Here is a 24,590-nt window from a genome sequence, read left to right as displayed (position 1 = left end):
GTGTCCACGAATAAGCCGGAAGTTAAATATTTCTGCGGCACGAGAGGAGCGGGGCCTAAGCCTTCCCTGAAGGCGCGTTGTGGGTATAGAGCTGTGAGTATTTAAAGGTAACTGGTCAAGTCGCACGAGAGTCATCTCGCCCGAAGTCATGGCGCCCGAAACCTGAGTCATGTTGCCCGAAATTTTAGTTATGTCGCCCGAAAAAAAAGTCAAGTCGCCCGAAGAAACAAATACTAAAAAGATAGAATTTCAGACTGTTAATAGGCAATAACGTTGGAAATTTTTTATCGCTAAAGCGCTCTTTGTTTCCGACAACTCTATGAAGATTCTTAAAGCGTTGTTCGTTCCTAACAACAAAGGGAAACGTTGTTCGTCTCCAACGACAAAATGTAGCGTTGTTCGTTTGGTATGTGATCTTTTTTTACTCAAGGACGTTTAGTAAGCTTGAGAAACTTTTTCTTGGTTTCTAACAATACCATGAAGACTTTGACTACACAGAAATCGATCGTATGCTCGGAATTGAAATATGTTTGAAAACGATTCTAAAAGCGTTGTTCGTTTCTAACAACAAAGGGAAGCGTTCTCCATTTCTTACAAAAAAATGAAGCGTTGTTCGTTTGGTATGTAATCGTTTCTTACTCACGGACATTTCTTGTTGCCTCTCTAACCACAATGTTTATCAGTGGTTGCTCAACTCTCGATTTGTTTTATTTGACTTATTTTTTATTTTTATATAATTTAGTTTGATGATTCTGTACTAAACATGGGTTGTATATGTGTTCTTTCTGATATCCTATACGCTGGTGTTCGACCGAACCGCGCAAAATTTGCAGTGAAGCCGAAATCTGAAAGCTCATGGTTGAAGGCACCCAGCGGGATTCTTTGATGGGTAGGGAGGATAGAGGAGACTGAAACCACCAGACTAGCATCGAACTGGCACTTGGAAGCTACAGGGTTGTTTTTATTTTTCTCGATTTAATTTTTTTTAAGAAAAGAGAGCTTCGCGTGTACTTCGAGACCTCATTAATGTCGCTTGATCCATGTTCCTGCACTTTGACTGAGAGCTTTGTACAGGCTACCTTTTCCTTACCCGAATCTGCATCAAAGTCCTGGGTTCTCTGTTTCCTTGAGCCGAGCGGGCAAAACATGAGAAGTATGTTAATTCCTCAAGAGTATGAACAGCCAATAAATAAGTGACAAGCGTTCCAACTTATTTTTATCAATTTTTTTTGCGCTCGCTTTTTTCTTTAGCACTTTTTCATGGCTGAGCGCTTGTTAACTTTCCCTAGCTACAGGGTGGGCGCTTATTCGAGCCCGGCGCTTATTCAGGGTGGGCGCTTATCGAGGTTGGGCGCTTAATCTAGCTTGTGCGGTACGTTACCAAAATTTCAGGTGGATAACATGAGGGAACAGTCTTCTCTAATAATTATAGATCCAGTAGAACCATTTAGATAGACAGATAACTTAAAGCTCCAGTCTAACACATAATTCAACAAAAATTGCAACGACAGATCCTTTATTTTTGGGAGCACTAAGTCTATGCTATAGAATAACTAAACTGCAAGCATGCTTTCATAGGTGCTGCTATCTGGGACGTCTTTCTGACGTTTCTTGTGCCACACCTCAGTAGATCTTCCACTGACGGGTAAAGCAGACCGGCTTGTAAGAAGCAGTAAGACGCTTATGAGACAGTGTCTATGAGAGCCTACGGACACGCTGTTAAGCAATGGCATGAACACAAACACGGCTCAAAATAAAAGAATTCACGCACTTCCTTGCTAATTGGTTTAAAACCATAAAATAGCATTTTTTAAAATAAATCAACCTCTTAAAGGCTCTTTACACACTGCCTCTTTTAATTCACCTCAGTTTACTTATGTATCCATTACTGGTATAACCTATCAGCTAGTATCTTAATCAACCTATATATAATCTTACCTATGATTATAAAAAGCTCAAAATCATTTTCTCGAATGAGATGCACATTTCCTTGGAATGAATCAAAGAAAACCTGGAAAATGAATACTACAGCTGCTCATTTGCTTATATCAAGTCTTGCTGGAGTCACAAACCAACCATTTTTGTTCAAAAATGCTCTAAAGCCTTCAACAGTAAGATTCTCACAAGATCTGGCTTGAAAAGAAGCCTGCAAGTTTACACTTTAAGCTCCCAACTTTGGTGGATAAATCACTACACTGGACAAGAGTGCCAAAAATAAAAAAAAAAAACAAAAAGAAATGTTGAAAAGGAAACTTGATATGAAGAAAATTAAGATTGACATCCCTTTTAGGTTAACCCTTGAACTCCCAAGATCTGATTGTTAATTCTCCTCTCTATAACTGCTACACTTTTCTTTGTAAATTAGTGACGAGAATTTTGTGTTGGATCAAGATGACAACTTTGACATGATAAGTCTGAGTATTCTCATTACCTGTTTGCTGGATAATGTATATATTTTATAAGGAGAAGTTGCATGTTAATCACTTCTGGGAATCAAAGGGTTAACCGGTTGTAGGAGAAATTTGCCCCCCTCTGCCCCTATTTCATGTTCAACCCTACTTATCTGATTTAAATACCTTGCATTGTAACTCATACACATATCTTATTTATTAGTTAAGAGAACTCGGTGATATATGTAAAAGGGATGTGTTTATATCCTGATCTGACAGGCACCCTCTTACAAATAATATTTTGTCTCTTTTCATCACCTATTTCTCACATAATGCATTAAATAACACAAAGCTACTCTACATGATGAACACCTCTGTGGGTGAAACAGTAAATGGGAGCATATAAAACATTACAATGGGAAGCATGTATCATTATGACTCAGTCTTGTCCAGTAATATCAAAGTGCTCTGTGAGCAAACTCGTGAATTGACACATGATTTTTTAGATTATGTTTAATGTTATCTGGTTTATGGAATTTTGTGGTTGATTGTCATATCTAGAGTACGAGCAGTAGTTCAGTGTTGGCTAATGTAGCAAAGAAACAAAGTAACGTTGGGATAAGAAAGCATTACCATTGAAATGATCATGCTATTACATTTGACAAGGTGGATGATGTCATGTGTTTTAAACGTCTATCATTTTTGTTTCTGGTTTAAGAGAAAAGGTTGGAAGTAAATGTGGGTGAAAAGTGAGATTTACTGTCTTTCGTTGTAAATATTAGAAAATCAAGGCAATACTGTCTTAATGAAAACATTAACGATTCCCTCTTTATCAAAAGAGACAAACGGGAACGAGTTTTGAGTGATATAACTAAGCTAAGCCTGCCACCGTCATTTTGGATCTCCGCCTGGGTAGATTTAAGTCACGTGCTAGGCAACGTATAATCAATAACAAGATAGAATTTCATTTCAGGCCTGACTTTCGCATTTTAGTACGTTGTATGTATGTTGAATCTTCAAATTGTCTTGAAACTTAAAAGAAAATTGTTCTTTTAAAATTCACTGAAAATCGGTAGCTAAAACTGTTTGTTTAGGTGTTATTTGATTTTCGTGTTAACTTGTTATTTCGTCAGTCGCCGGCATCTTTTGTTGCTTCACACAGGAAAAACACACGGGACGAAACGTAATGATCAATTTTGTCCTCAATCTCACGCTATAACAGAAAAAGCTTTTGAACATCTGTAAACTCCGAGCGCTTCGCAGTAAGTGATATTTTCAATGAATCTTCGGATTGTTTTCAAGTTCAAGGATTGTAAATTACAATTTTATGAAAAACGAAGGTTGTTCTGTTATTTCAGTGTGAATCCTTGCATGCCTGCCAGTCGCTGGCGCCGCTTGTTGAAACTAAAACGTAAAAAAAAAACTCTTTAAAGATTATAATTGGCTTCTTTTTCACCCCACCACTATTCTTAGCAACAAAGGTCGCCATTTCGTCTTTTTATTGCTCGCCAAAAACTATCAAATGCACTCAAAAGCCTAAAATCTAAAAAAAGTTTACAGGAATCGACCAATCGAGCGAGCGAGCGAGCGAGCGAGCGAGCGAATGCCATTCCCCACATCGTACCTATAACTCGCTCTTGCGCATGCGCGCAATTCACGAGTTAAAAATGAGGATGCATGTTGAAAGGGGTTTGTGATCCGAACATCAAATTCTCCTCGTGTTTTTTTAAACAAAAGAAGAGAAACAAGACAACTAAGTTAGTACTGTTTTCATTATGAATAGTAGAAGCAGTTTATGATAGCATAAAATAACTGAAGAATATCCTACATGTCTGAAACTAAAAATTAGCTTAGGCAATGGAAATTTAACTGGAGGATTCTGCTCTAAAGCTATAGAGTCTCTGATAATTGATGCCCAATGAACAACCAGTTTCTTAAACCCTTTACATTCTAACATCAGTATGCACATTCTCTGTACTGGTCTCTATACATTTCCTAAGGTGCTGACAAGGAGAATTTGTTTAACAATCAAGAACTTATTTAGTTGTGATAATTTGCTTTGCTCTTGTGACCCTAAATGTTTGATGTTAGTCACTGTTATGGGTCATAGAGTTAAAGAGAATCTAGAGGTTTTTAAGAAACCTATAAGGATTTTTAAACTTACCCCTTAAATAACAGATTCAAAGGTTGATAGGTCAGAGAAACAGAAGCTTTTCAAAGTCAATTTACATTACCAAGTGTCAAGAGCACACTAAGCAGCAAGACCATTACACTGATTACAAATGCAGAGCCTTGGTTGTTTAGCAGATTTTCCTTGTTACATTCATCACCATCAGAGCAACACTTTCCTTTGCAGTCTACTGTATATCCTCTCTCTTTCATGGTTTCACATTGCCCAATTACTCCTCTGCTGTATTCCTCACAAAAGGTTTTTGTGAGACATCCTTTTTGAATACCAATTGTTACATCTTCTCCCTTCTCAAACTTCACCTCTGCTTGATAACAAACCTGGTCATTAGATGTGCAGTTTTCTGTCGTCAATTTATTTTGACAATCTTCATAGGAATCTTTACTTGAACAAGATGAGCACTTCAAAGGCAAACCTGCAATGATAAAAAAAAAAAAGAAATTCCTGCTAAACAGCTTGTACTCGACTTAATAAATGTAATAGCTGCGTTAAAAGCTGAGCACATAAAGGGTGCCCAGTAATTGCTTAGGATGTGATACCTTATTTTATGTCCTAACATCAGTATATGCACATTCTCCTACAGTTCTGTGTACATTTCCTATAGTGCTATCAAGGAGAATTAGTTGAACAATCCAGAGCTTCCTTAGTTGGTGATAACCTCCTTGATTCTCATGATGTGAATGGGTGATTCAAGGGTGACATTGTAAAGAGAAATTAGATCCAAGTCACTCTAAAAGGTCAGAGGGCTAATTTAACCCTGTTACATGGTCATGTAAGTCTCCTGGCTATATTAGGAAAGTCATCATTCTCTTGATAATTGCTTCATGAAGACATTAAAAACTTAGCTTCTGACTGAAAGTTGGTCTTTAATTTTTGTCAGGTGGTTTTTGATAAAAATTACGTTTGGAATAAAGAGAAAAATTTTTTTTTTCTCTGTGAGAGTAGCTGCACCATCAAAGGTTGCTTCTCAGGAAACTTAAGTAATGAGGAATTTCTTGGGTTGCAAAGACATATATAGAAACCTTGAAAATATAGGATCAGAGCCTACTATAAAATTTAATGTGGATGGCACATGTTCACACTATGTCATGTACATCTATATGTTGTTGTGTTGCTTATTATCAACAGACCATGCATTACGCCATTTATTTAAGGTAAATTATGCTGCAATTCATGATGCAAAACATAAGAAGTTGAGGGTAAACGCTAACTTTAAGGTTTAAATTTAGCACAGCTTCAACACAGTCCAACGGTTCAGGATCGATTTAACTGTGCATGTAAAAGCATGCAAAAAATTTAGAATTCAACTATCAAAATATTATATGCATGCAAATGTGCCTTCTTACAAAATAACTCCTCTGAAAACAGTGCACTTGCCTTGGTCGATTGGTGGATTCAGAAGATTTCCCTTGTTACACTCATCTCCATCAAAACAACACTTTCCTTTGCAGTCTACAGTAAAATTTTGTTCTCTCTTTGTATTGCAAAATCCTATGTCCCCTTTGCTATATGCATCACAGAAATCTTTTTGAAGACATCCTTTTTGCACTATAAATTCTACAACATCTCCTTTCTCAGACTTCACTTCTGCCTGGTAACATGTCTGGTTAGAATTAGTGCAATTATCTACTGTCAGTGTCTTTTGGCAATCATCATAGGAAAGACTACTTGAACAAGTTGAGCATTTTAATAGTGAACCTGCAGAAAAAGCAAGAACAAGTTTGACTGCCTTGTTTTTTAATACACAGGTTAGTCTAACATAATATTATGAACCTGTAAACTGGCTATATTTTTGCATAGGTCTTTGTTTCATATCTTATTTCAATTTATTTAAATCTATTAGGTCTCATTGCTATATTACAGTAATCTTCATCATCCTCTTGATAATGGCCTCATGATGGTTGACATTGAAACATCCAGTTCTCAATAAACATTTGTCTTTAGTTTTTGCAAGGTGGTCTTTGGTATATAAAAATAATGTTGAAATAACAGTAATAACTAAAAACAATATATACATATATACTTGTACATACATACATATATATATAATTATATATATATATATATATATATATATATATATATATATAACTAACTGCAGACAGTACTGTTTTGGCCTTCTATATATATATATAAATATATATATTAGATATGTTTAGAGTAGCTGCAAAAGTAGATGGGTACTTTTAAAGATCAGAATTCTCTTGAATCGCACGACATACTACTACTTTAAGGAGGCTCTGTAGAGTTTTTGCTCAATGCTGGTGTACACACCAGAGTAATGTTTTTCAAAAAAATTTGTTTGTTTTTGTTTTTCAAGGTCACTCAAAGCAATCAACAGGCGATGAGCAAGGTTCAGACTATTGCATGCTTGCTGTAGTAAATATTATCAAAATGATTTCTGTTATTAAGCCAGGCTACATGAATGGAGGTCCTTGCCACTGATAATTTGGCTTTGCCTTTGATTTAAATCAATTTGATGCTGTGAAATCTCTCAAAATTTTCACAGTTTGAGAAATTTGTCCCACCAATCATTTAAAAGCCAAAAAAAACGGGGGTTACAAAGGTAACTTCCTCACTATTTGCAACTTTGTGTTTTCTTCCTCTATCTCAAATTTGGTCTTATGAACTTTTTTTACCAACAGGTACTAGGAAGTATCGTCAACTAGGAAGTACCATTGTTTCCACTGATGGAAATGCAATAAATCTTGCTCAAAAGATCCCTATTTCTTTGTCACAAAACATACATAATGGAATAGAAGTTCACCAAGATGTATATATGAGCACGCATAACCTTTCGAATCTATCGCCCTTTAGCAATCTTTCCCAAGATGTTTTCTTTTTGGTTCACCTCTTTATCAGACATAAAAGGCCTATGAATATTGCTGGAAACCCTAGATTCCATCATTTAAAAACTGTACTGTGTTAAATAGAGAATAATATATGGGCATGCATAGATTTGGAATTTCTCTTCGAGTGTTCAAGTGAACTCGATATCTCACAAGTGAGCTCAAGTTGGACATGAGAGGAGAAATTTCATATCTACAAGCAACCATGTATTATTTTGTTTATCCTATAAACACGATAGCTCCATCACTGACAAGAAAATTCAACTTTTCTTAACGAATGAAAATAAAAGGATAGATAATTCCTAAATGAAAATCGTAAAGTGCATTGGTGCTGAGGCTCAATATGAAAAAATGCATTGAAACACTACAAAAACAAACAATAGGTTTAATTTTCGATATACAGAATTCTCGGTTATTGACTTGGTCCTTGCTGACAGAAGAAATCTCTCAGGCACACAGCCACAATCAGCCTGTAGCAAACCTTCCAGTTGTCGATCTTTGTTCTCAGCCACAATAAATGCCATTACATTTACACTGTCTGTAAGTGTTATGGATTTTTCAGTATTTTAGCAGCTATAATCAAAAAAAAATTCCAACAAACGACCATGGATTGAGAATGGTGAAGGCTTTGTCATTCATTCATCAACCCTGACCGAGTGATGTGAAAAGCAAGTGACGTGTCAAAAGCTGATTGGTGATATCAAACACAGGTGAAACAGTATGATATTTTTTCATGTGTGTTGTTACGGCTTTTCTAAGGGTTGGAAATTCTTGCATAACTCCATAGTTTATATGATAAACTGTTTTAACACAGCTTTTCAGATAACGCAATCATGCAATCGTGTCAAGCCACCATGTTTGTTCTGCATATTGACACTTTTCAAGCTCACACAATGTTCCCGCCCAGATCTCATGTGGTCAAAAAACCCAAGGGAGCCTCCTTAAATTGTTTATTCTGCTTTCGTTACTTAGCTTGCTATCATTTCGCGTTTGACATTTCGGTTTTGTCTGACGCGTTCACCACCGTGCTCTTCGAGGTAAAATTTTCAAGATCAATATGAATCATTTCTAAATTGAAACTGAAGACCTGCATTACTATTCTTGCGAGTCAAACAGCAACCTACATGTTCTTGAAACAGACCACTAAGCCGAGCTACAGCAAAACAACTCGGAGAGCTATTATAATCTACCGGATATATATATGGGAGATCTTAATTTCTTAAAATTAACTACGGGCAGTCATCTCCGCAACTTTCAACATCAGCCAGTTTCAACTGCTTTTGCGGTTGCCTTCGGCATAGAAGGTGTCTTACAAAATTTTTAATTAAACGAAATTCAATGGACGCGACTTTTACTTGCATGTCTAATACAAATAGTTATGCTAATTTGGGTACAGGCATTATATTATCGACCAGAGTAGCTATACAGTTTTTAATTAAAATGTGTAGAAGGTCAGGATACAAAATGTAAAAAGTTAACAAAAGGAAACGCTAGCTTCAGTATTGACATTTAACAAACTTCTTCACAGATCCCAGTAGTTGAGGATTCGTGAAATTCTTTGTATGCGGAAAAAATATTGGACTTACACTGTCGTTGTTCTCGTAACATAACTCCAATCTAAACAGCGCAAATGTATGTAACAAAGTTATCTCGAAATACGGGAATGGTAATTTCTGCACAAAAAAACAATCGAAATCTTATCTTCAGTCATTATGCACGTTGATCGAGAGTCTAGAAGTTTGAACTTTCCGTCTCACTTGCCAAGCTTTGCGTCACTTAAGTAAATCTACATGCTCGTGATCGACCATCGATCGTTATTGATTCCAACTATTTTTTGTTTTTGATCCGTCGATGTCTTTGTACGTGAACCACAAGAAAAGAATAACTGTTAGCCGACGAACTGACTCTCAATCGGCAATATGTATTTCCAAGAGAAACGACAATGTCAGATTTCACTCTCGAGCTAAAAGCGGCCTTCGAGCAAATCGTATAACCACCACACGCATGAGTAGAGTATTTCGCACAAGAAACATCAGCTTACCTCCTGACCAGAGTGAGCAGAAGAAAGCTAAGCCCAAAACCAAAGTAACTTTCATGTTGTAGTCCTGGTAGAACAACTAAAACAGCTGAACAGATAACGTGCTTACCACGCTTGAAACCTCAACTCCTAACTGTTGTGAAATATTAGCTCAACTAACTATGGCTCGGCCCATTGTTATCTATCCGAGTCCAAAGACCACTTTGGAGGGTGGGATAACAGATGTTTTTTTTTGTCACGAGATTATGAACATTGATTCACAACTTGTCATTCAACTTCATGACGTATACTCAAGTAAAGAAATTTCATACATCATCGGCACTTCAAAATGGCTTAAGAAAACACACAAGAACGTTTAATAATAGATAAACAAAATCTGGCCTAACACCTCCCACCAGAGTGAAATTAGTAACGACCAAGTGGGCGAGATGTCGAGTATTGTCTAATGATATGACATCATCCACTGAGCGAATGTTTATGCTGATGTTATGGTTACAACCTTAGCATTTTCCTATTTGAAAACCACTGAATGACGGCAATATGTAAAACGTCAGTAGATTTACATCTACAGCAGTATTTGCGAATACGACCTGGGACAGTTACTTCAGGATCAAGTAGAGCAATTATCTTAGCAGGTGTGCAGCAAGTTAACATTTCACTTTCAAATTCATTCATCAAATATAAATCTTAGTTACTTGAGAAACAACTTCGCTTTCAGGGTTTGTGGGAAGGGCACCAAAAGAACATTGAACAATCTGAAGGAAGGGAAAATATTCACAAGGAGAAATAAAATTCTGGCAAATATCTATTTGAACAACATGAATAAAAAATTCAGCAGCAGAGCTGAACGGAAACACGTATGTGAGCTAAGAAACTCTGAATAAATTTATTTACTGTCTTCAGATTTCAAGATATACTGATAACCTTTTTGAGTAAAAAAAAAGAGAATAAAGTATCGCTACAATCCTCAATTGTTGCTGACATTTTTATTTTCTATCAATGATGTCAACACCGTGACGAAACCAAGCATTAGAGTTCATTTACTCAAAAGCATATCAATTGAAAGATTCAAGCTCATTCACAAATTGTTTGTACGGGTGAGATTCGCGATTTGGTACGGTAAATCTAAGAATTTAACCAGTTTTTTGCAACCTGTTTTACAACACTCGACTGACAAACAACGTGTCTTTGCTTGCTTCCTCTACCATATCTTCCATTGTTATCGATACTTGACCCGCTGATTTCACATCCTTGCCAACTATTTCTTCATTATTTTCATTCGAGTGAAAGATTTCTTTGTCCTCGTCATCGTCTATTCTAATAACAACCTCATTACGAGGAGCCACGGGTATTTTGCAGGATTTGCGATCCGTTGCTACTGACGATGTTAGTGTTTGTTCATCAGAAGAGACCGGCTGTAGACTTAGAATTGAGGACAGCCGCGTAGCAGATGAGTGTGGTGAAGGCGATGGCTCTGGGAGGGTCGCATCTGTCTTGCAGGACTCTGAGGACGAACTGATGCGATCTGGTTCCATCGACGAGGTGTGTGCCAATTTATCAGAAGAAGCCGGGTTAAGGAACAAACTGAAGAACTGATGAGGAGTAGAAGGGTTTGGTAATAATGATGTTTCAGGGATGGTCACAATTGAGGATTCAGTTGAAGCAGTAGTCGAGAGGGTTGTTGCAGGCAGTGATTCGGATACTTTAGTGTCAGGAAAGCCACAACTTGAAGTTGACTCGTATGAGGAGAATTCATCGTCAAGACCTCCAAATTCAGGTGTCAGTGAAAATATAGATACACTGGTGAGAGATCCAGACCGAGATATTTCAGCCGGTGTAGAAGTGTCTGATTCAGACAGGGATGAAGTAGATAACCAAGATTCCGTTAATTTTGGATCCAGATTCTTATTGGCCGTCAAAATCTCTGCTTCGGGGTTTTCAGTGTTCTCAGGAACAGCCATCAGGGGAGTAGATCTCGGCTTTTCGGTCAATGTCCATATTTTCTGTTCCTGTTTTGCACCTGAAGACTGAATAGTTGAATAATGGTCTGGTGTCAGCCACTTCGAAGATGTCCAGGATGTCGCTTTAGAGAAACCATTTTTCGATGAACTATTTTTTCGTTCCAGGACTGCTCGGTCAAAGATGATTTCCTCCTCGCTCAACTCTTCGCTTAAGTAACCATTTGGTGGAATGTTTAAGCCGAATTCAGGATTGTTCCGTCGTCTCCAGCGGTCGCTGTAAATTCTTCTATTGAAAGTAAAAAAATGGAGTAAAATAAAATTAACCAATTTGATCTCTCTGTGTAGACTGGTTTGCCTCTGCACTCTGAAAGAGCAGACACGTGAACAAAATTTGCTTTTAAAGCGAGCAAAAGAACATTTTAAGTTCAAGTCTCTAAAGTCGCATCAGCGCCGAGATTTTTTAAATACAATACAGTAATGTAATACAAGCACGTCAAAGATCCAATATTCCGAGCGCCTGACGTAAAGTGGTGTATACCGCTTTTCTTCCGGGCAAATAAGCGGGCTCGTCTTTTGCGGCGAGAAGAATCGGCAAATGGGTTCTTGAGCAGAGAGTGACTTACTCTCAGTAATAATTTACCTGCTGAATGACTTATGAGAATATGATTTCGTCAATCACAGATTTTTGAATTTCGAAAAAAGTCTAAGCAAAGGTTTCTACTTACGTTAAACGAGGAGTGACGATGAAAATCAGCAACAAAATTAAAATTCCAGCCAACACTCCCGCAAAGTTTGTGGCTAGAGGACTTGATCTTGGCTGCTCTTCAGTTGAGAAACGACAATTCTTTCCTTTTTTAGTGACACGCTCGTCTTTTGTATCCTCATCAGATCCAGCTTTATCATGATCATGAGACAATTCCGAACGAAGTCTTTCAGATGGTTGAATTCGGGGGGTAACAAGAAAGGTAGCGGTTGGTATTGCTGTGGTGGTACCATGTCGGGTAGGTACTAGTGGTGTTACTGTGGTCCCACCGCGAGGTTTTTGCTCTTCAGTGACTATGTCTTTATTTTGTGGCCGAGATTTGTGTTTATCACTTTGTGTATATTTTCTCTTGTCATTTTTAGTAGTACCATCTTCATGTAAAATTCTCTCTGAATTTTCGTATGGTGTGTCAGTTAACGTGATAATTTTTCCTTCAGTAGATACCGTGGTCAACTGGGGAACCGCAGGTTGAATTTTTCTTTTGATCGATTCAAAAGAGATAATTTTTCCTTCAGTAGATACCGTTGTCAACTGGGGAACCGCAGGTTGAATTTTTGTTTTGATCGATTCAAAAGGTTTGCTTGTGCTCAATGTTGAATTTTTCGTTGAAAACACAAATCTATGCTTCCCTTTGTTAGATTTAGAACCATGTATTCGTGCCCCATTCGATGAAGCGGGCTTTCTGTTTTTCTTCGCCGCTCGGCTTACAACAAACGCTCGCATGAACTTTGCGGAAAATTTGTCTATCTCGCCATCTTTAAGATCCCTTTCATCTTTTGAGGGCTTTGAAGCATCTTTTGACGCTGGCAAAACCTTTCCGCCAGGGGCATCGTTAATCATTTCATCATTGGATGAGAGTATATCTGTGACATGAAAAAAAGTGATAATATGACAATTTGGTGGGGCTCAAGGGAAAAAGGAAAAAGAGGGAAGACCAACAACCTTCTCGATCTAGTCTTTAAGCGCGCATTATTCAAAATTACTCATATTTCAAAGTACTCTTTTGCAAGCTCTTCATCGTTAATGTCAAGTCTATATTATTGGCTCAAGCTTGAATTTGAGCTTAGAACCTGATGGTGTTTGGTATTTTAGAGAACTTTCTATGACCTGAGATCTTGCAGTGTTCTTAGGAAATGAAATTTTCGTCTTTGCTTTTGGTGTTTTGTTCCGTATGTATTTATTGTATGCAGTTTCAAGCATTAGAAGAACTGCAAGTGACATTTCCTATTTTCATTATGCCACACAAGGCAATTCCATAAGGGAGCTTCAGCATAAACGTTTCGGAGACGCGGACGGCGGCCGAAAGTTAAAATGTTCTCATTTCCGGTTCTCACCACAGCTTTTTGGTCAATACAATTTGGTTTAAATGCTAAAATAATGACCCCTACTTGATCCGTTGCTTTCAAAATGAGCCAGAATTTGTTCTATTCTTCTTCAGTATTTCTACAAACTCTTAAAGAACATCTTAAGATGTTTTTCAGGAGTTTGTAAGGAATACTGATTAAGTTTTCTTTCAAATCCTAAAGCGCGATAGCTGCAACGCTATCAAGCTGCTTTTAAATGAGCTTTTCTAAATCTTAGACATTTCACCGGTGACTCTTACCTTGGCAAACTGTGTTTGTTATCAGAATGCTCAATAAAACCAGGGTGAAAACTTTTCTCCTCTTCATTTTTGTCTTGGGCTACCACACGTGGATAACACAAGGAATTCTCAAAGAAGAATAAACAACCCACGTCGCGAACGATTCGTTAGTAACGTCATAGACGGCTTTTTGGCGCGCGCGCGCGAGGTAACACTCGTGACACTTGTCATCACACGATAACGCTAGACGTTCCTCTTGTCATCATTGCCCAAAACAATTTACAAGAGCCCTCTATTTACAGTTGTATTTAGGAGGCTCATCTCAAGAGACCATATATTTGTGATGATAAGTTAATGTGACAACCGTTACGAATATAAAGATCACCTCGATCACTTGTGCCACTTTGATTCCCTGTTTGCTTCTCCTCCCCTCTTTATATGTTATTTGAATTCACGTGCCATGCGCGTGGTCTGATTTATTAGCAAACCACGCCCGGAGACCTTTATTTGAATCTGTTAAGTTAACGCGACTACTTGAGTTTAGAGTAGGGGTGTAGATGCTGAGTCTAAAGCAAGTTTTCGGGCAAATAACGTTTTGTGTAGGGAAAGAATTTTTGGACGCTTTGATAACGTTCTGCAGTCACCTTTGCATGTGTGATAGGTTCTTAGTCGCCTGAAGTACGTCTGGAAAGCATAGTAAACTCACACGAGCCAGAACAGAGCTCGTCCATTTAAAGGATATAAACGCAGTTTTTAAGGTGAAGACGGGCCCCTAAGAAAACTTTCCTGCAGAGCCTGAAGAACGAGAACTAAGTACGAGAAACTGGTGACATGCGCTAGGCGCGAGGAGCTTTGGGAAAGGAAGAAATTAGCGCGTTCCCCTCCCCTTTTTGTTTTGTTTTGATTTTTTTCTCGATTTAAGCAGAGAGACGTGGGCTCTAAGTCATCATCAGTTAATCATGTAGAAAACTGTCTTTTGCAATGAGGTTTCTTTTCTCCGACCCCCTCCCTTCAAATCAAATCTAGCTGGAGTCCTGCGGCCAGACTGTGGCAGATGAAGCAAATGTCAGTTGAAGATAGGTGATAACGACAGGAACACAACAGACACAACGCTATAAGTGAGGGGCATTACTTTTTCATCAGACGAAGATTCTACAGGGACTGGACTTGACCTCGTTGCATGACCTGACAAGAAATGTTGGTAATATTCAAATTAGCAAATTCCTTTTTTTTTCGCTGAGACAGAAATAATAATAGAATATTTCCAACCAACCAGTTTCTGTTTTTTTTTTATTTCTTGAATGGTCTTCGTCCCCTTCTTCCCATCATCTGTTCCAGGCCTAAATCAAATATGGCAGTCCTGCGAACGGTTTTGAACTTATTGCGCCAACTCGCCCTGCGTAATATGAAGCTTGCAAAACCTTAAAGGTCTGGGTTCGAGACCTGACCGGAAAATTGTGTTGGGTTCTTGTGCCTCCACACAAGAATATATATGGTTACCATTGAATTGCCAGGGGAACACCAAATGTTGGAAGATCAGTCATAGCCTCGAACCCAGACCTTCCACGGCTGAGCGGTTGTAACTTCAGCCAAAGTTATACGGTAGGATCTGGGTACGAAATTAGATCAATCATTCTGAGTTCGTTGAGTTCCTGTGCCTTACCATCACTCTTTTGTTTCCGTGCACTGTGATTTCTCGTTTTAACCCCCTCTGTCTCCTGTACAGTTATGGTGTACTTTGAACGGTAGTAACACGTGAAAGGAACGTGTAATTTGAGCCCATTCGATACTACCACGTGTGATTCATTTGATGACCTCGCAGAATTTTCCACAGTATTTGAAAAAGAAATATAGTTGCCCTGGGTTCCGCGAGTTGTCCCGCAGCCTCGAAAAGGTACCCTAAAGAAAGCGCTACTGTTTGCAACATAATATGGCTCGCATGATAACTGCCGTAAACGTAGAGAAGACGGCTTGATGTTAGGAATGTCGTCTAAGTCGATTTTCAAAAAGATGAAGTTGTGAAGGCATTGTAGCTGAATTTTTTCCTTGGGTAAACTAGGTGACGGAGATAAAACTAAAAAAGAGTACGTAGTGTTAAGCTTTCGAAAGTAAACATAGTAGATGTTACTAAGCTAATGTTCCTGACGATTCTGTCCTTAAACTGTTCTTATCCAAATTTTTCGAGACATCTCTTTCACGGCAATGACCTTCCTTAGTTACCTCAGTAATCGCTTTGAGAACAGTAGTGTCTCAGATATGCAGCCATCGCAGATGCTTATTTTAATGAGATTTCATGTATCTAAGCTTTTGGAATCAAAACTTCAGGCTTGAATTTCAAATGTTGTATGACGAGGGTTTGCTGAATACAGCTAACTACCCCACAACCTATTCATCACCTCTTGCGTCATGTTCTCCACTAAAACTCTTAATTTGTTAGACAAATGCTTGCGTAAATGCGAGTTTTTCAGTCACGTGTAGGCTTCAACATATCCAAGAACTTAAAGCGTGAATGGAAAATTCTCTGTGAAGGGGATTACATTTTTTGAATGTTTTTCAAATGTTTTTCACGTGCCCACTCAATACATATGACATTTTCAAGTTAAAAAAAAGTGCCAGTGAAAATCTTATATAGTCTGGAGGTGGCTAAATGAGTCTATCACGAACACCTACGAACTCGTAGATACACGTCTAATTTTATTCTTTTTTTATTGCTTTTAAGGGAAGTAAAAGAGACAGCTGTACCCAAGATCCCTATTATTTTCTGTAACTTCTGAGAGTAAAAGCTAAATTTCCCGTTCTTAGCAAGATTTCCAACGTACGGACCTGAACTAGTTAATGTCATGGTCTAAGTAAAGGATTTTGTTGAATGTGGATGCCACAGTATGTTAAAGTTATTTATGTGCACGGAAGTTTGCCAAAGCAATGCAAGCTGGCAAAAGTTATTCATAATTTATTTTGTAATTTGTTTGATGTAGTGATTAGCTTTGAATTCTTTCGTATATAGCCAAAGTTCCAATAAATTGAATTTATTTTATAAATACAATGTTTTATTTCAATTGGTATTGATTTTTTTGGAATAGACATCACGATTGACCACTCTGTTGAAAAACTATGAACAAGTACACTTTCAACAAAGTGTACTTGTAGTTGTCCTCAGATGCAGAAGTCTACTTCTCTCGTTAAATTGTATTTTAGTTTTCTATAAAGCTTCTAGTCGTGAAAACGCATCATGTTATAGATTCTATTCAAGTTAGATAAAGCTTTACATTTGATATGAGATTTTCTTTTTTTCTGCGTGAGCAACGATGCTCATCCATTATTGAACGTTTGTGTTTAGACTCGTTTTATCGCCCAAAATGCTTTAAATGTTTTTCTGAGGACATCCAAGAGGGTGTCATTCTTTAAAAAAAGGGATTTGGGGCCAATACTGTCATGATACGGAAATGTAATACCAGTTGAGCATAAAATTTGGTTTTCAACAGAATACTTTTTGTAAACTTGTTCAGCCTAAAACATGTTTAAACTTTCCCAAAAATTCTCTAACCACAATATGAAGAGTATGTTTTTAGCACCACACGTAAATCACACGGCGTAGCAATACTTTGATGTTGTTGGATTATCTATATGTTATTTTATCATGTCACGATTATATTGGCTTAAGAATTTATTCCAAGTCACGAAATGAAGCAATGCTGTACTTAAAAAAGAAAAAAATTTAAAGCAAAGAAACTGAAAGGAACAGTCCACAATGATTTGAGTTACTTGTTACTTACTCCAATGCACTTGCAGCGTTAGAAAACAATTGTTTAAAACGAACATGTTTACAAAGTCCTGAGTTGAAATTTAGAGTCGAAGGAAGTAAAGAAAAGAAAAAAATTCAGGTTTTTAGCAACAATACAAAGTGAATCTATATCTAAAGGAATTTTTCCTTAGCGTCGCACAAGGGCTTTTGAATTGTAGTGTCTACAAAGTATTTTTATCAAAAATTTCATCAGAGTTATATTACGCTCTTACCTCCACGAATGTTTGAAATTACCGCTGCAGCCAAGACAACAATGATGAAACTCGTGTTCATGTCTTCTTCAGCAGCACACTGGGTCTCGTTCCGTACGTGACTAGAATCCAAACTCGACTGTAATACTTGTCTATCAATATTGACGTGATATCGTCTTTCGTTAGGGTTATATCGAAGGGGGAGCTTTGATTCCATACTTGCTTGGTTTATCACTCAGAGAAATAAAAACAAGATACTTGTAAAGGGTTGGCTAGAAGTATCTCAAGAGCCTGAAAATGACTCAACTGACGCAGTACGGGATAGGCGTCAGACACGTGCTCGCCCAATGCTGGTAAGAGTTAACTTGTATAGCTGGCAATTGTACTTACCCGGCACGAAGGTTTCAAAGCATAAGCCTGAAAATTTTTTAGGGAATTTACATGTTAAGTGCAGGTTTTTTTTCTGAAAGAAAAACTTGGATAGCACATAATTTTGAATTGTCACCCTCATCTCTTCATGCATTACATGGTTGTTTAATTTGCACATACCGAGAGGATTATCATCGTAAACTTTCTTTAGTTAATCTCAAATAATAAACACGTATGATATATTTTAGCGACAGATAATGGGTGACGAATTGATCTTGATATTTCATTTTTAGACTTGATAATTACTGCAGTTACTCTGACCGCAATGACGCAGCTAGAAGCAATCTGTCACTGACCTGTCATGTATGGGGAATGTGTACGGATCCTCGGAAAACAATCAGGATACAAAGAAGATACCGTTGATCGCCTTCATTGTCACTTGTTGCGTAACTATCAGGTTTTTAAAATGTCCTCCTCATTTAAGAGATTGCAGTCTCGTACCAACCCTCTCCACCCTGCTCATTCTGTTTGTCCGTCTAGTGGTCCGTCTGTCTAAAACGATGTAACCATTTCTGTGTGAAAAAGCCTTTATTTTTAATTCAAAGAGAGCAATGCGACCATCTTGCCTGCATGAATGGTCCACATGGTCATAAATCAACCCAAAATATTCACAAGTTTTAATTCCAATTGCAAACTTAGGTAACCAGGATATTTAATAACAAACATGCCCTGGTTATTATTTAGATCAAAAAATAATTGCAATGGCTGGGGAAGCTAACATTCAGCTGATACCGGACGAAAAGCGCTACATTTGCAGAAAACACTGTGGTCAATTGTTCACCTGTAAGTACAGCCGTTCTTTGAGGCACATCTTTGTGCTGCAAAACGACTGCTTGAAAACTGTCATCGTTCAGAGAGATCAGATAAAGCAGGGTTCCTACAACTACCGACCAGATTTCTACTTCCATTTCATTGCCACACCCAGCATAATATATCTCACGAATGTTTAATCTGATGCAATAGACGCATTTTGTTCTAATAAAGTGATCTCCGAAAAAGAGACACACCAATCTTGATAAGACTCTTGATTTTAAGATCCATTACTTTTTTTACAACCGAGGCCATTAAAGAAGATGATGTACTACGTAGCGCGGGAAACAATCACACCATGGCTTAATCAGATGATCCTCAGGCACTTGCTTATCCAAAGCGAAAAACAATAAGGCAATGTTCCTCGGTTGAGAATACAATCATTTTCAGAGTGGAAGGGTACCGCAGGTCCATCAGAGATTAGTGCACAATTCGAAGCAAGGTCCACATAAGTTCAAAAATAATAGTGAGCCAAGTAACGTTATGCATCCAAGGAGAAGTGTTACTTGACGAATTTGACACAACCTTAGGAATATCTGGAAGCGGAAAGAGACATTGTCAGGAAATAGATACAAAAATAAACAGACAAATAAGATAAAATAAAAGAATAGAGACGCTTCATCACCCCGAGATCAAGAAGGTTTAACAGAGGAGCTACCTAGAAAAACTCAGCACCTTATCACTGCTAATTGGTCCATTGAGTTACAATATATGTGGTATATTTTTGCAGTTCATGGGAACATCAAAACAATGCTGATTTCTTAGTCATAGTCCCAAACGTCTGTTTACTCTTAAATCTTCGAAGTAACGAAGAAGAAATTTTTCATGGGAATGATTTGTTTTGAACTAAGTTTAAAGACTCGGCACTAAGAAAGTTCTCATCATATTATGTCATTTTAAAGATCCAACCGAAATTTTAGCAAGAGATCATCTGAGTTTCAGAATAAAGACGTTACCTTCTGTTGTCTGATTTCTATTTTCACGGCCAGTTTTACTGTTTTGATCCGTCCCTCTTCCTTCTTTCAAAGTAACAATGTATTTCTGTCGATAGCGACATACAAACGGGTAATACAGTTCAGGGGCGTGCCTAACCGCCATGCGTGATCCGTTCATCTTCTGCGAATTGTCCACAACATTTTGATACACAATGTGATCGACTTCTATTCCGAGGGTTGTCCCGCAGCCTCGGAAGGGTACCCGAAATAAAGCACTGGTGTTAATCACTTGTGGTCTGCAAGAAAAGTGCCTTAAGTGAAGTGAAGTTGGTTCAATTATTGGTAAATCTTGCAAGTCCATTTTAAGAAGCATGTAATTCTCTAAGCATTGTAAAGTGATACGATTGTCATCCAGAGTCGGCAACGATTTACCTGAAATTAAGAAAACATCTGAGTCAGAGAAACGATGTGACAGGTGGCGCTTTAGTACAACTACAACGCATGCAGAAGCAAGTGTTATATTTAGCAAAATAATATTAAAAAATTATGCAGGGAAGTAGAGGTAAATATCCACCTTTTTCACTGACACTGAGATGAGTAATTACACAACAAACTAAAACCTTTATGTCTCAAAATTCCTTCAGCCGCAACTCGTGTAGGCCGATTAACAACAGAAACCAATGTGAAAAGTGAGATGCTGCGAATATCCAGAAGAGTGCAGGCCATTCCTTTCTAACACATAGGAACGTTTTGTTATGACTTCAAACGCAAACTGATTATAAATTAATCAAACAGCTTTGACAGAACGTATTTTCATGAGCAACGGGTCCTGCATATTGCGTAAGACAACGGTGATCTGCACTTCCTAGCTTAGCTCCTATCCTAAGAGTAACCATTTCTAAATTTTTATCTACTATAAATCATTCTTAGAATAAACGTTATAGGTGATCTACAAACAGTCAGCCTGTTGATTGTTTTGAAGCGAATACCCGCGAACATCTACTCACACAAACAAACATTAGCAAGTATGATCCAAACGATGACAAATCCTTTTCTAAGCCAGTATTCCATTTTAAATGATGACAAACTTGAAATTCCTTGTAGAAATCAGCTCAAAACGAAGAGACAAGTAGGCCTGCTTCTGAAATAATGCCTTGCTAAGAGCTGAGCATGGTTATAACCGGAAATGTTATATCGGGCTTGCTAAGGGGGACGCTAATACTGGCAGCATCACCCAAATGAGCCAGACAAGTGTAATCTTCACCTATTTTTCAGCTGGTATGCACGAATGTTGCAGGTATGGTGATTGATATTTAGTCTATCGGTAAAGACGAATTCATCTCTTTTTGTTTATATTAAACAGAATGTGGAGCTTTTTCTTAATTTTTTAAGTTACGCTTTAGATAAATTTATTACGTGTTGTCTAGCTGAAAGTCAGCGAGTCAGTGACTCTTAATTGGCCTTAAGATATTCTGCTGGTACCTGCCCGTTTTACAGATCCGCCGGTATCAAATTTTATGCAAAACTTAATAAGGCGTCGTTCATAAAAAAGTGATGCAAGCGAAAAGAGTTGATAGGCATCGTTTCTCTTGAATACAAGAGCCCGCAGTTTATTTGTGCGGAACATGCGCAGCAGGGGGATACCATTTTTCTCCTAGCACGTCCGCATGCGTGACCCATAGCACCGCATTCTCGTCTCCAGAGTCCTCGTGATCGCGTGGCAGAGGAAACGGTAGATAAAAGCAAGGGGCTCTGGGGACAAAAACTAATGGCACCGTAGAAACCATATTTAAATCTACTGTTTGAAGTTAGTTGTGTGATTATGGACCCGAGTTATCCTGTAAGAGAGACGATAAGCGATTGCTCTAAAGAGAGTCCTACAAGGGAGCTTTGTAGCACAGTTCCCTATGAAAAAATAACGTATCAAGGATCCCAGATATCGAAATGACCCGGTCGAACTTCGCTTACGCAACCCTATAGAAAATCACAATGAAAACTTGCTTGAGTAGGGCCGGCCGCGTTGACGTGCGTGAGCCGGTCCGGAAAAAGCCGTCCGGACTGGTATTGCTTTTCTTATTTTTTAAATTTTTCCCGAAACGTGAATTCTAAGAGTATAATTATAGTTAGAGGAAAACAGAAACGAAAAATGACTCGCGGTTTTCGATGAATTGCGAGTCGGGAAAAGTAAGGGCAAATTTTTATTCAGAAGAATCTTCGCACGCTCGTCTATTGCTTCTTGACCTACCGAGTTTGGTCGTGTCGGACTGGAAGATAATTGACGCACGTACCTCTCGCACGAGCTCGAGCCAAATATACCACTCGACACGCACTGTTACCACTGAAGGGAGGGGAGGGGAGGGGAGGGAAGAGCTCATCGTCAAGTACACATCCCTACTCAAAATACCCTTAGCGCTAACAGACCTCTTTTCAGACCAAACAGTGTTCGGAAATAGTAATGCTATGAATGCTAAATTGCATCTCACGATTTCAGATAAGTTCTGTTTTGCTTTTCCAGCGTAACCCGTCGAGCCAATTGATCCTTTCGAGCGAAGTCAGGTATTGCTCCAACCTCCCCCTCTCCCCCCCCCCCCCCGACTCCCGTTAAGTAAATGCACTTCAAAACAATATGTTCGGTTTTTCTTTCGAAACGTGTAATTTTTTTCTCTTGTCGAGTTGGTTAGAGAAAACGCGGCCTACATCTTGATCAATTTGTTCGGCGGAGTTTAAAGACGAAACGCTATTGAGGTGGCAGAGGGTCGAATTTAATTAAAACTTTCATGAATTGCAAATGTCCTAGGCCTGTCACGGCTGGTTTACTGGGAGAATACAGTTCTAATGTATGTGAAGTCCTGTTTCCGCTAGAACTAATTTAAGCAACAGCACATACGTGAAGCAATTTCTACTGCATGAATAGTTTCGTGTGACTTTAGACCGCTGCGCTAAAGAACTCAATAATCTTATTCATATGCATCACTGTTATTTCAAAACAAAATGCATTTTTCATTTATTTGATTCCCTTCAGGTATTGTAATTTTAAACAAATGCTAAAAAATGAAAACTTTCACAAGGTCAAGGTTGCAAAATATTCGAAACAACAAGATAGCACTGCAAACCGTTCGCAACAGCCCTTTCATTGAAGTGAAATGTTGAGGAAGAGTACACAATTCGCCAGCTTCGCTCTGTTGCGTTAATTAACAATTAAAAATATTCTAGACTTCAGAAAACGGTAACCGACAAATATTATAAATATACGTGATTGTGGAATTGTCATAATCCACGCGTACACTTACTGTGTATTTGTTAACCAATATGGCTCGGCATAAATATCGACAACAGTTCCAAATGTCGCTTTAATTTGCAGTCCGAATATTCTCAAGAACAACTTTTCACCAAGAGTACATTAAAAGAATGGTTTTAGAAGGAAATAATTGTATATGACTGGCAGTACAATGTTCAGCGGAACCATAGTACTTCGTTGCGGGTTTAATAAACTAAAATTAAAAAATAGGTCCTAAAAAAGCGAGGAAACTTTTGGTAAATTTTTACAAGTGAAACCACGTGTTAAATTCTCACAGTCAAAATTCAAAACAACTTATTAAAATCTTATTAGAAGCCCACACTCGAGGGTGCGAGCAGAATATATTTGCATGTTCTGTTGGTGCTTTGTCGCTTGAAAATTTGGGAAGCACGTACTTCTTGAAAAAGCAAATGGCACATTTTCGGGACTCGACAAAATTTCGCCAAGATCTTCTCTACAAACTGCAAAATATTGGCAGTCTCTATTCAGCCCGAAGCACTGACTTACATCCTTGTCTTAAATGTTATCAATTTTAATTTAAATTCAGCATCGAGGATTAAAAAAAAAGTCGTAGAAAGCAAGTCTGCGACATTCTAGTTAGAAGGACCGCCATGCGGAGAAACATGAAAAGCCGTCAGTGGTACGCGAAAACGAACTTTAAACTAATAGTTATCAACAAGTTTCATTTTTTACTTACTTGATCGAGGACAGAAGAAGAACAACAATATAAGATGCTGTGGCAAAACCTGTCGATAGTACATCTTCGAATCAGCTGACAATGCAAATGTTAATTTTAAGTTCACTTTACCAGTCGCTGAATATAACGCCGCATTGTATCGCTTCCGGCGAGCTAAAATAATCCCAAATGAATATTATTCTCGGCGCTGAGGTTTTTGTTCCAATCCCCTCGGCTGGATGTGTTAAGGGCATTGTGTACTTTCAATTAAGTTGACTCACGCAAAGAATTTAAAACATCGCTACAATACCACGGTTATGAAATGTTTACTTATCTGACCGAGATTCGATGCGGTTTCACTAAAAGGTCAAACGGAACAAGGGGAAAACATGAAGCTTCAACCACAATCGACAGGCCATTATTTTGATATTTAATGGCGTCAAAGTTTGAAAGAAGCCGCGGTTTGTGCTAGCTTGTGTTAAAGTTACGTCATAGGCGGCATTTTCAGTGAGATATATAATTTGAAAGAAGAAAAAAACGGAAGATGTGAAATTTAAATGCATTCCATGACAAGGGAGAAGTGTCCGAAGACACACGTTTGTATTCTAAGATAACTGAACTAAGTGCTCTCGTCACCTGGGTTTTAATGTCCTCTTAATGGCCACATGTGCACCTGTG

General features: G+C 38.1%; 4 protein-coding genes and 1 long non-coding RNA gene across 6 annotated transcripts; 1 reads left to right on the top strand and 4 right to left on the bottom strand.

Moving 5' to 3' along the window:
- Window positions 1–4,144: 4,144 nt before the first annotated feature.
- Window positions 4,145–9,828, bottom strand: LOC149044673 (uncharacterized). Its single transcript, XM_089207777.1, has 3 exons — window positions 9,469–9,828; window positions 5,956–6,276; window positions 4,145–4,993 (listed from the first exon to the last, which is right to left on the bottom strand). The coding sequence occupies exons 1-3, from the start codon at window positions 9,521–9,523 to the stop codon at window positions 4,611–4,613; spliced, it is 759 nt and encodes a 252-aa protein (XP_089063903.1). The 5' UTR covers window positions 9,524–9,828; the 3' UTR covers window positions 4,145–4,610.
- A 604-nt stretch (window positions 9,829–10,432) lies between these two features.
- LOC113667859 (uncharacterized) lies at window positions 10,433–13,987 on the bottom strand. The gene is made up of 3 exons (XM_027183723.2): window positions 13,793–13,987; window positions 12,152–13,052; window positions 10,433–11,712 (listed from the first exon to the last, which is right to left on the bottom strand). Exons 1-3 carry the CDS (start codon window positions 13,857–13,859, stop codon window positions 10,623–10,625), a joined length of 2,058 nt encoding a protein of 685 aa, XP_027039524.2. The 5' UTR covers window positions 13,860–13,987; the 3' UTR covers window positions 10,433–10,622.
- Window positions 13,988–13,998: 11 nt separating this feature from the next.
- Window positions 13,999–18,432, bottom strand: LOC113667869 (uncharacterized). The gene is made up of 3 exons (XM_027183736.2): window positions 17,786–18,432; window positions 15,435–15,845; window positions 13,999–14,956 (listed from the first exon to the last, which is right to left on the bottom strand). Exons 1-3 carry the CDS (start codon window positions 17,979–17,981, stop codon window positions 14,838–14,840), a joined length of 726 nt encoding a protein of 241 aa, XP_027039537.2. The 5' UTR covers window positions 17,982–18,432; the 3' UTR covers window positions 13,999–14,837.
- On the top strand, window positions 17,973–19,199 carry LOC149044672 (uncharacterized). The gene is made up of 2 exons (XR_016187004.1): window positions 17,973–18,117; window positions 18,427–19,199. It is a non-coding gene; the product is annotated as an uncharacterized LOC149044672 (long non-coding RNA).
- Window positions 18,703–24,255, bottom strand: LOC113667868 (uncharacterized). Of its 2 annotated transcripts, none has more exons than XM_027183733.2 (3): window positions 23,934–24,255; window positions 19,960–20,370; window positions 18,703–19,539 (listed from the first exon to the last, which is right to left on the bottom strand). In XM_027183733.2, exons 1-3 carry the CDS (start codon window positions 23,995–23,997, stop codon window positions 19,424–19,426), a joined length of 591 nt encoding a protein of 196 aa, XP_027039534.2. In that variant the 5' UTR covers window positions 23,998–24,255; the 3' UTR covers window positions 18,703–19,423. The 2 variants fall into 2 exon arrangements, with proteins under 2 accessions (XP_027039534.2, XP_027039535.2); XM_027183734.2 differs by lacking the exon at window positions 23,934–24,255 and adding an exon at window positions 20,946–21,209.
- Between the last annotated feature and the right edge of the window lie 335 nt (window positions 24,256–24,590).

This window comes from Pocillopora damicornis, chromosome 5 (genome assembly GCF_964200805.1).
Source record: "Pocillopora damicornis chromosome 5, jaPocDami1.2, whole genome shotgun sequence".
In the NCBI taxonomy this organism is placed as follows: domain Eukaryota; kingdom Metazoa; phylum Cnidaria; class Anthozoa; order Scleractinia; family Pocilloporidae; genus Pocillopora; species Pocillopora damicornis.
This window is presented reverse-complemented; position numbering and strand designations above follow the sequence as displayed.

Coding starts and splice junctions, on each gene's coding strand:
- LOC149044673 (XM_089207777.1), bottom strand. CDS start 9,523: ATGAAAGTTACTTTGGTTTTGGGCTTAGCTTTCTTCTGCTCACTCTGG. Junction 6,277..9,468: donor CTGCTCACTCTGGTCAGGAG/GTAAGCTGATGT, acceptor CTTTTTCTGCAG/GTTCACTATTAAAATGCTCA. Junction 4,994..5,955: donor GAATCCACCAATCGACCAAG/GCAAGTGCACTG, acceptor TTATCATTGCAG/GTTTGCCTTTGAAGTGCTCA.
- LOC113667859 (XM_027183723.2), bottom strand. CDS start 13,859: ATGAAGAGGAGAAAAGTTTTCACCCTGGTTTTATTGAGCATTCTGATA. Junction 13,053..13,792: donor AACAAACACAGTTTGCCAAG/GTAAGAGTCACC, acceptor TTCATGTCACAG/ATATACTCTCATCCAATGAT. Junction 11,713..12,151: donor ATCGTCACTCCTCGTTTAAC/GTAAGTAGAAAC, acceptor TACTTTCAATAG/AAGAATTTACAGCGACCGCT.
- LOC113667869 (XM_027183736.2), bottom strand. CDS start 17,981: ATGGAATCAAAGCTCCCCCTTCGATATAACCCTAACGAAAGACGATAT. Junction 15,846..17,785: donor AATTTCAAACATTCGTGGAG/GTAAGAGCGTAA, acceptor ACTCTTTTTTAG/TTTTATCTCCGTCACCTAGT. Junction 14,957..15,434: donor ACGGAAACAAAAGAGTGATG/GTAAGGCACAGG, acceptor ATTTCTTGTCAG/GTCATGCAACGAGGTCAAGT.
- LOC113667868 (XM_027183733.2), bottom strand. CDS start 23,997: ATGTACTATCGACAGGTTTTGCCACAGCATCTTATATTGTTGTTCTTC. Junction 20,371..23,933: donor CTTCTTCTGTCCTCGATCAA/GTAAGTAAAAAA, acceptor TCTTAATTTCAG/GTAAATCGTTGCCGACTCTG. Junction 19,540..19,959: donor TAGAAATCAGACAACAGAAG/GTAACGTCTTTA, acceptor TTCCGCTTCCAG/ATATTCCTAAGGTTGTGTCA.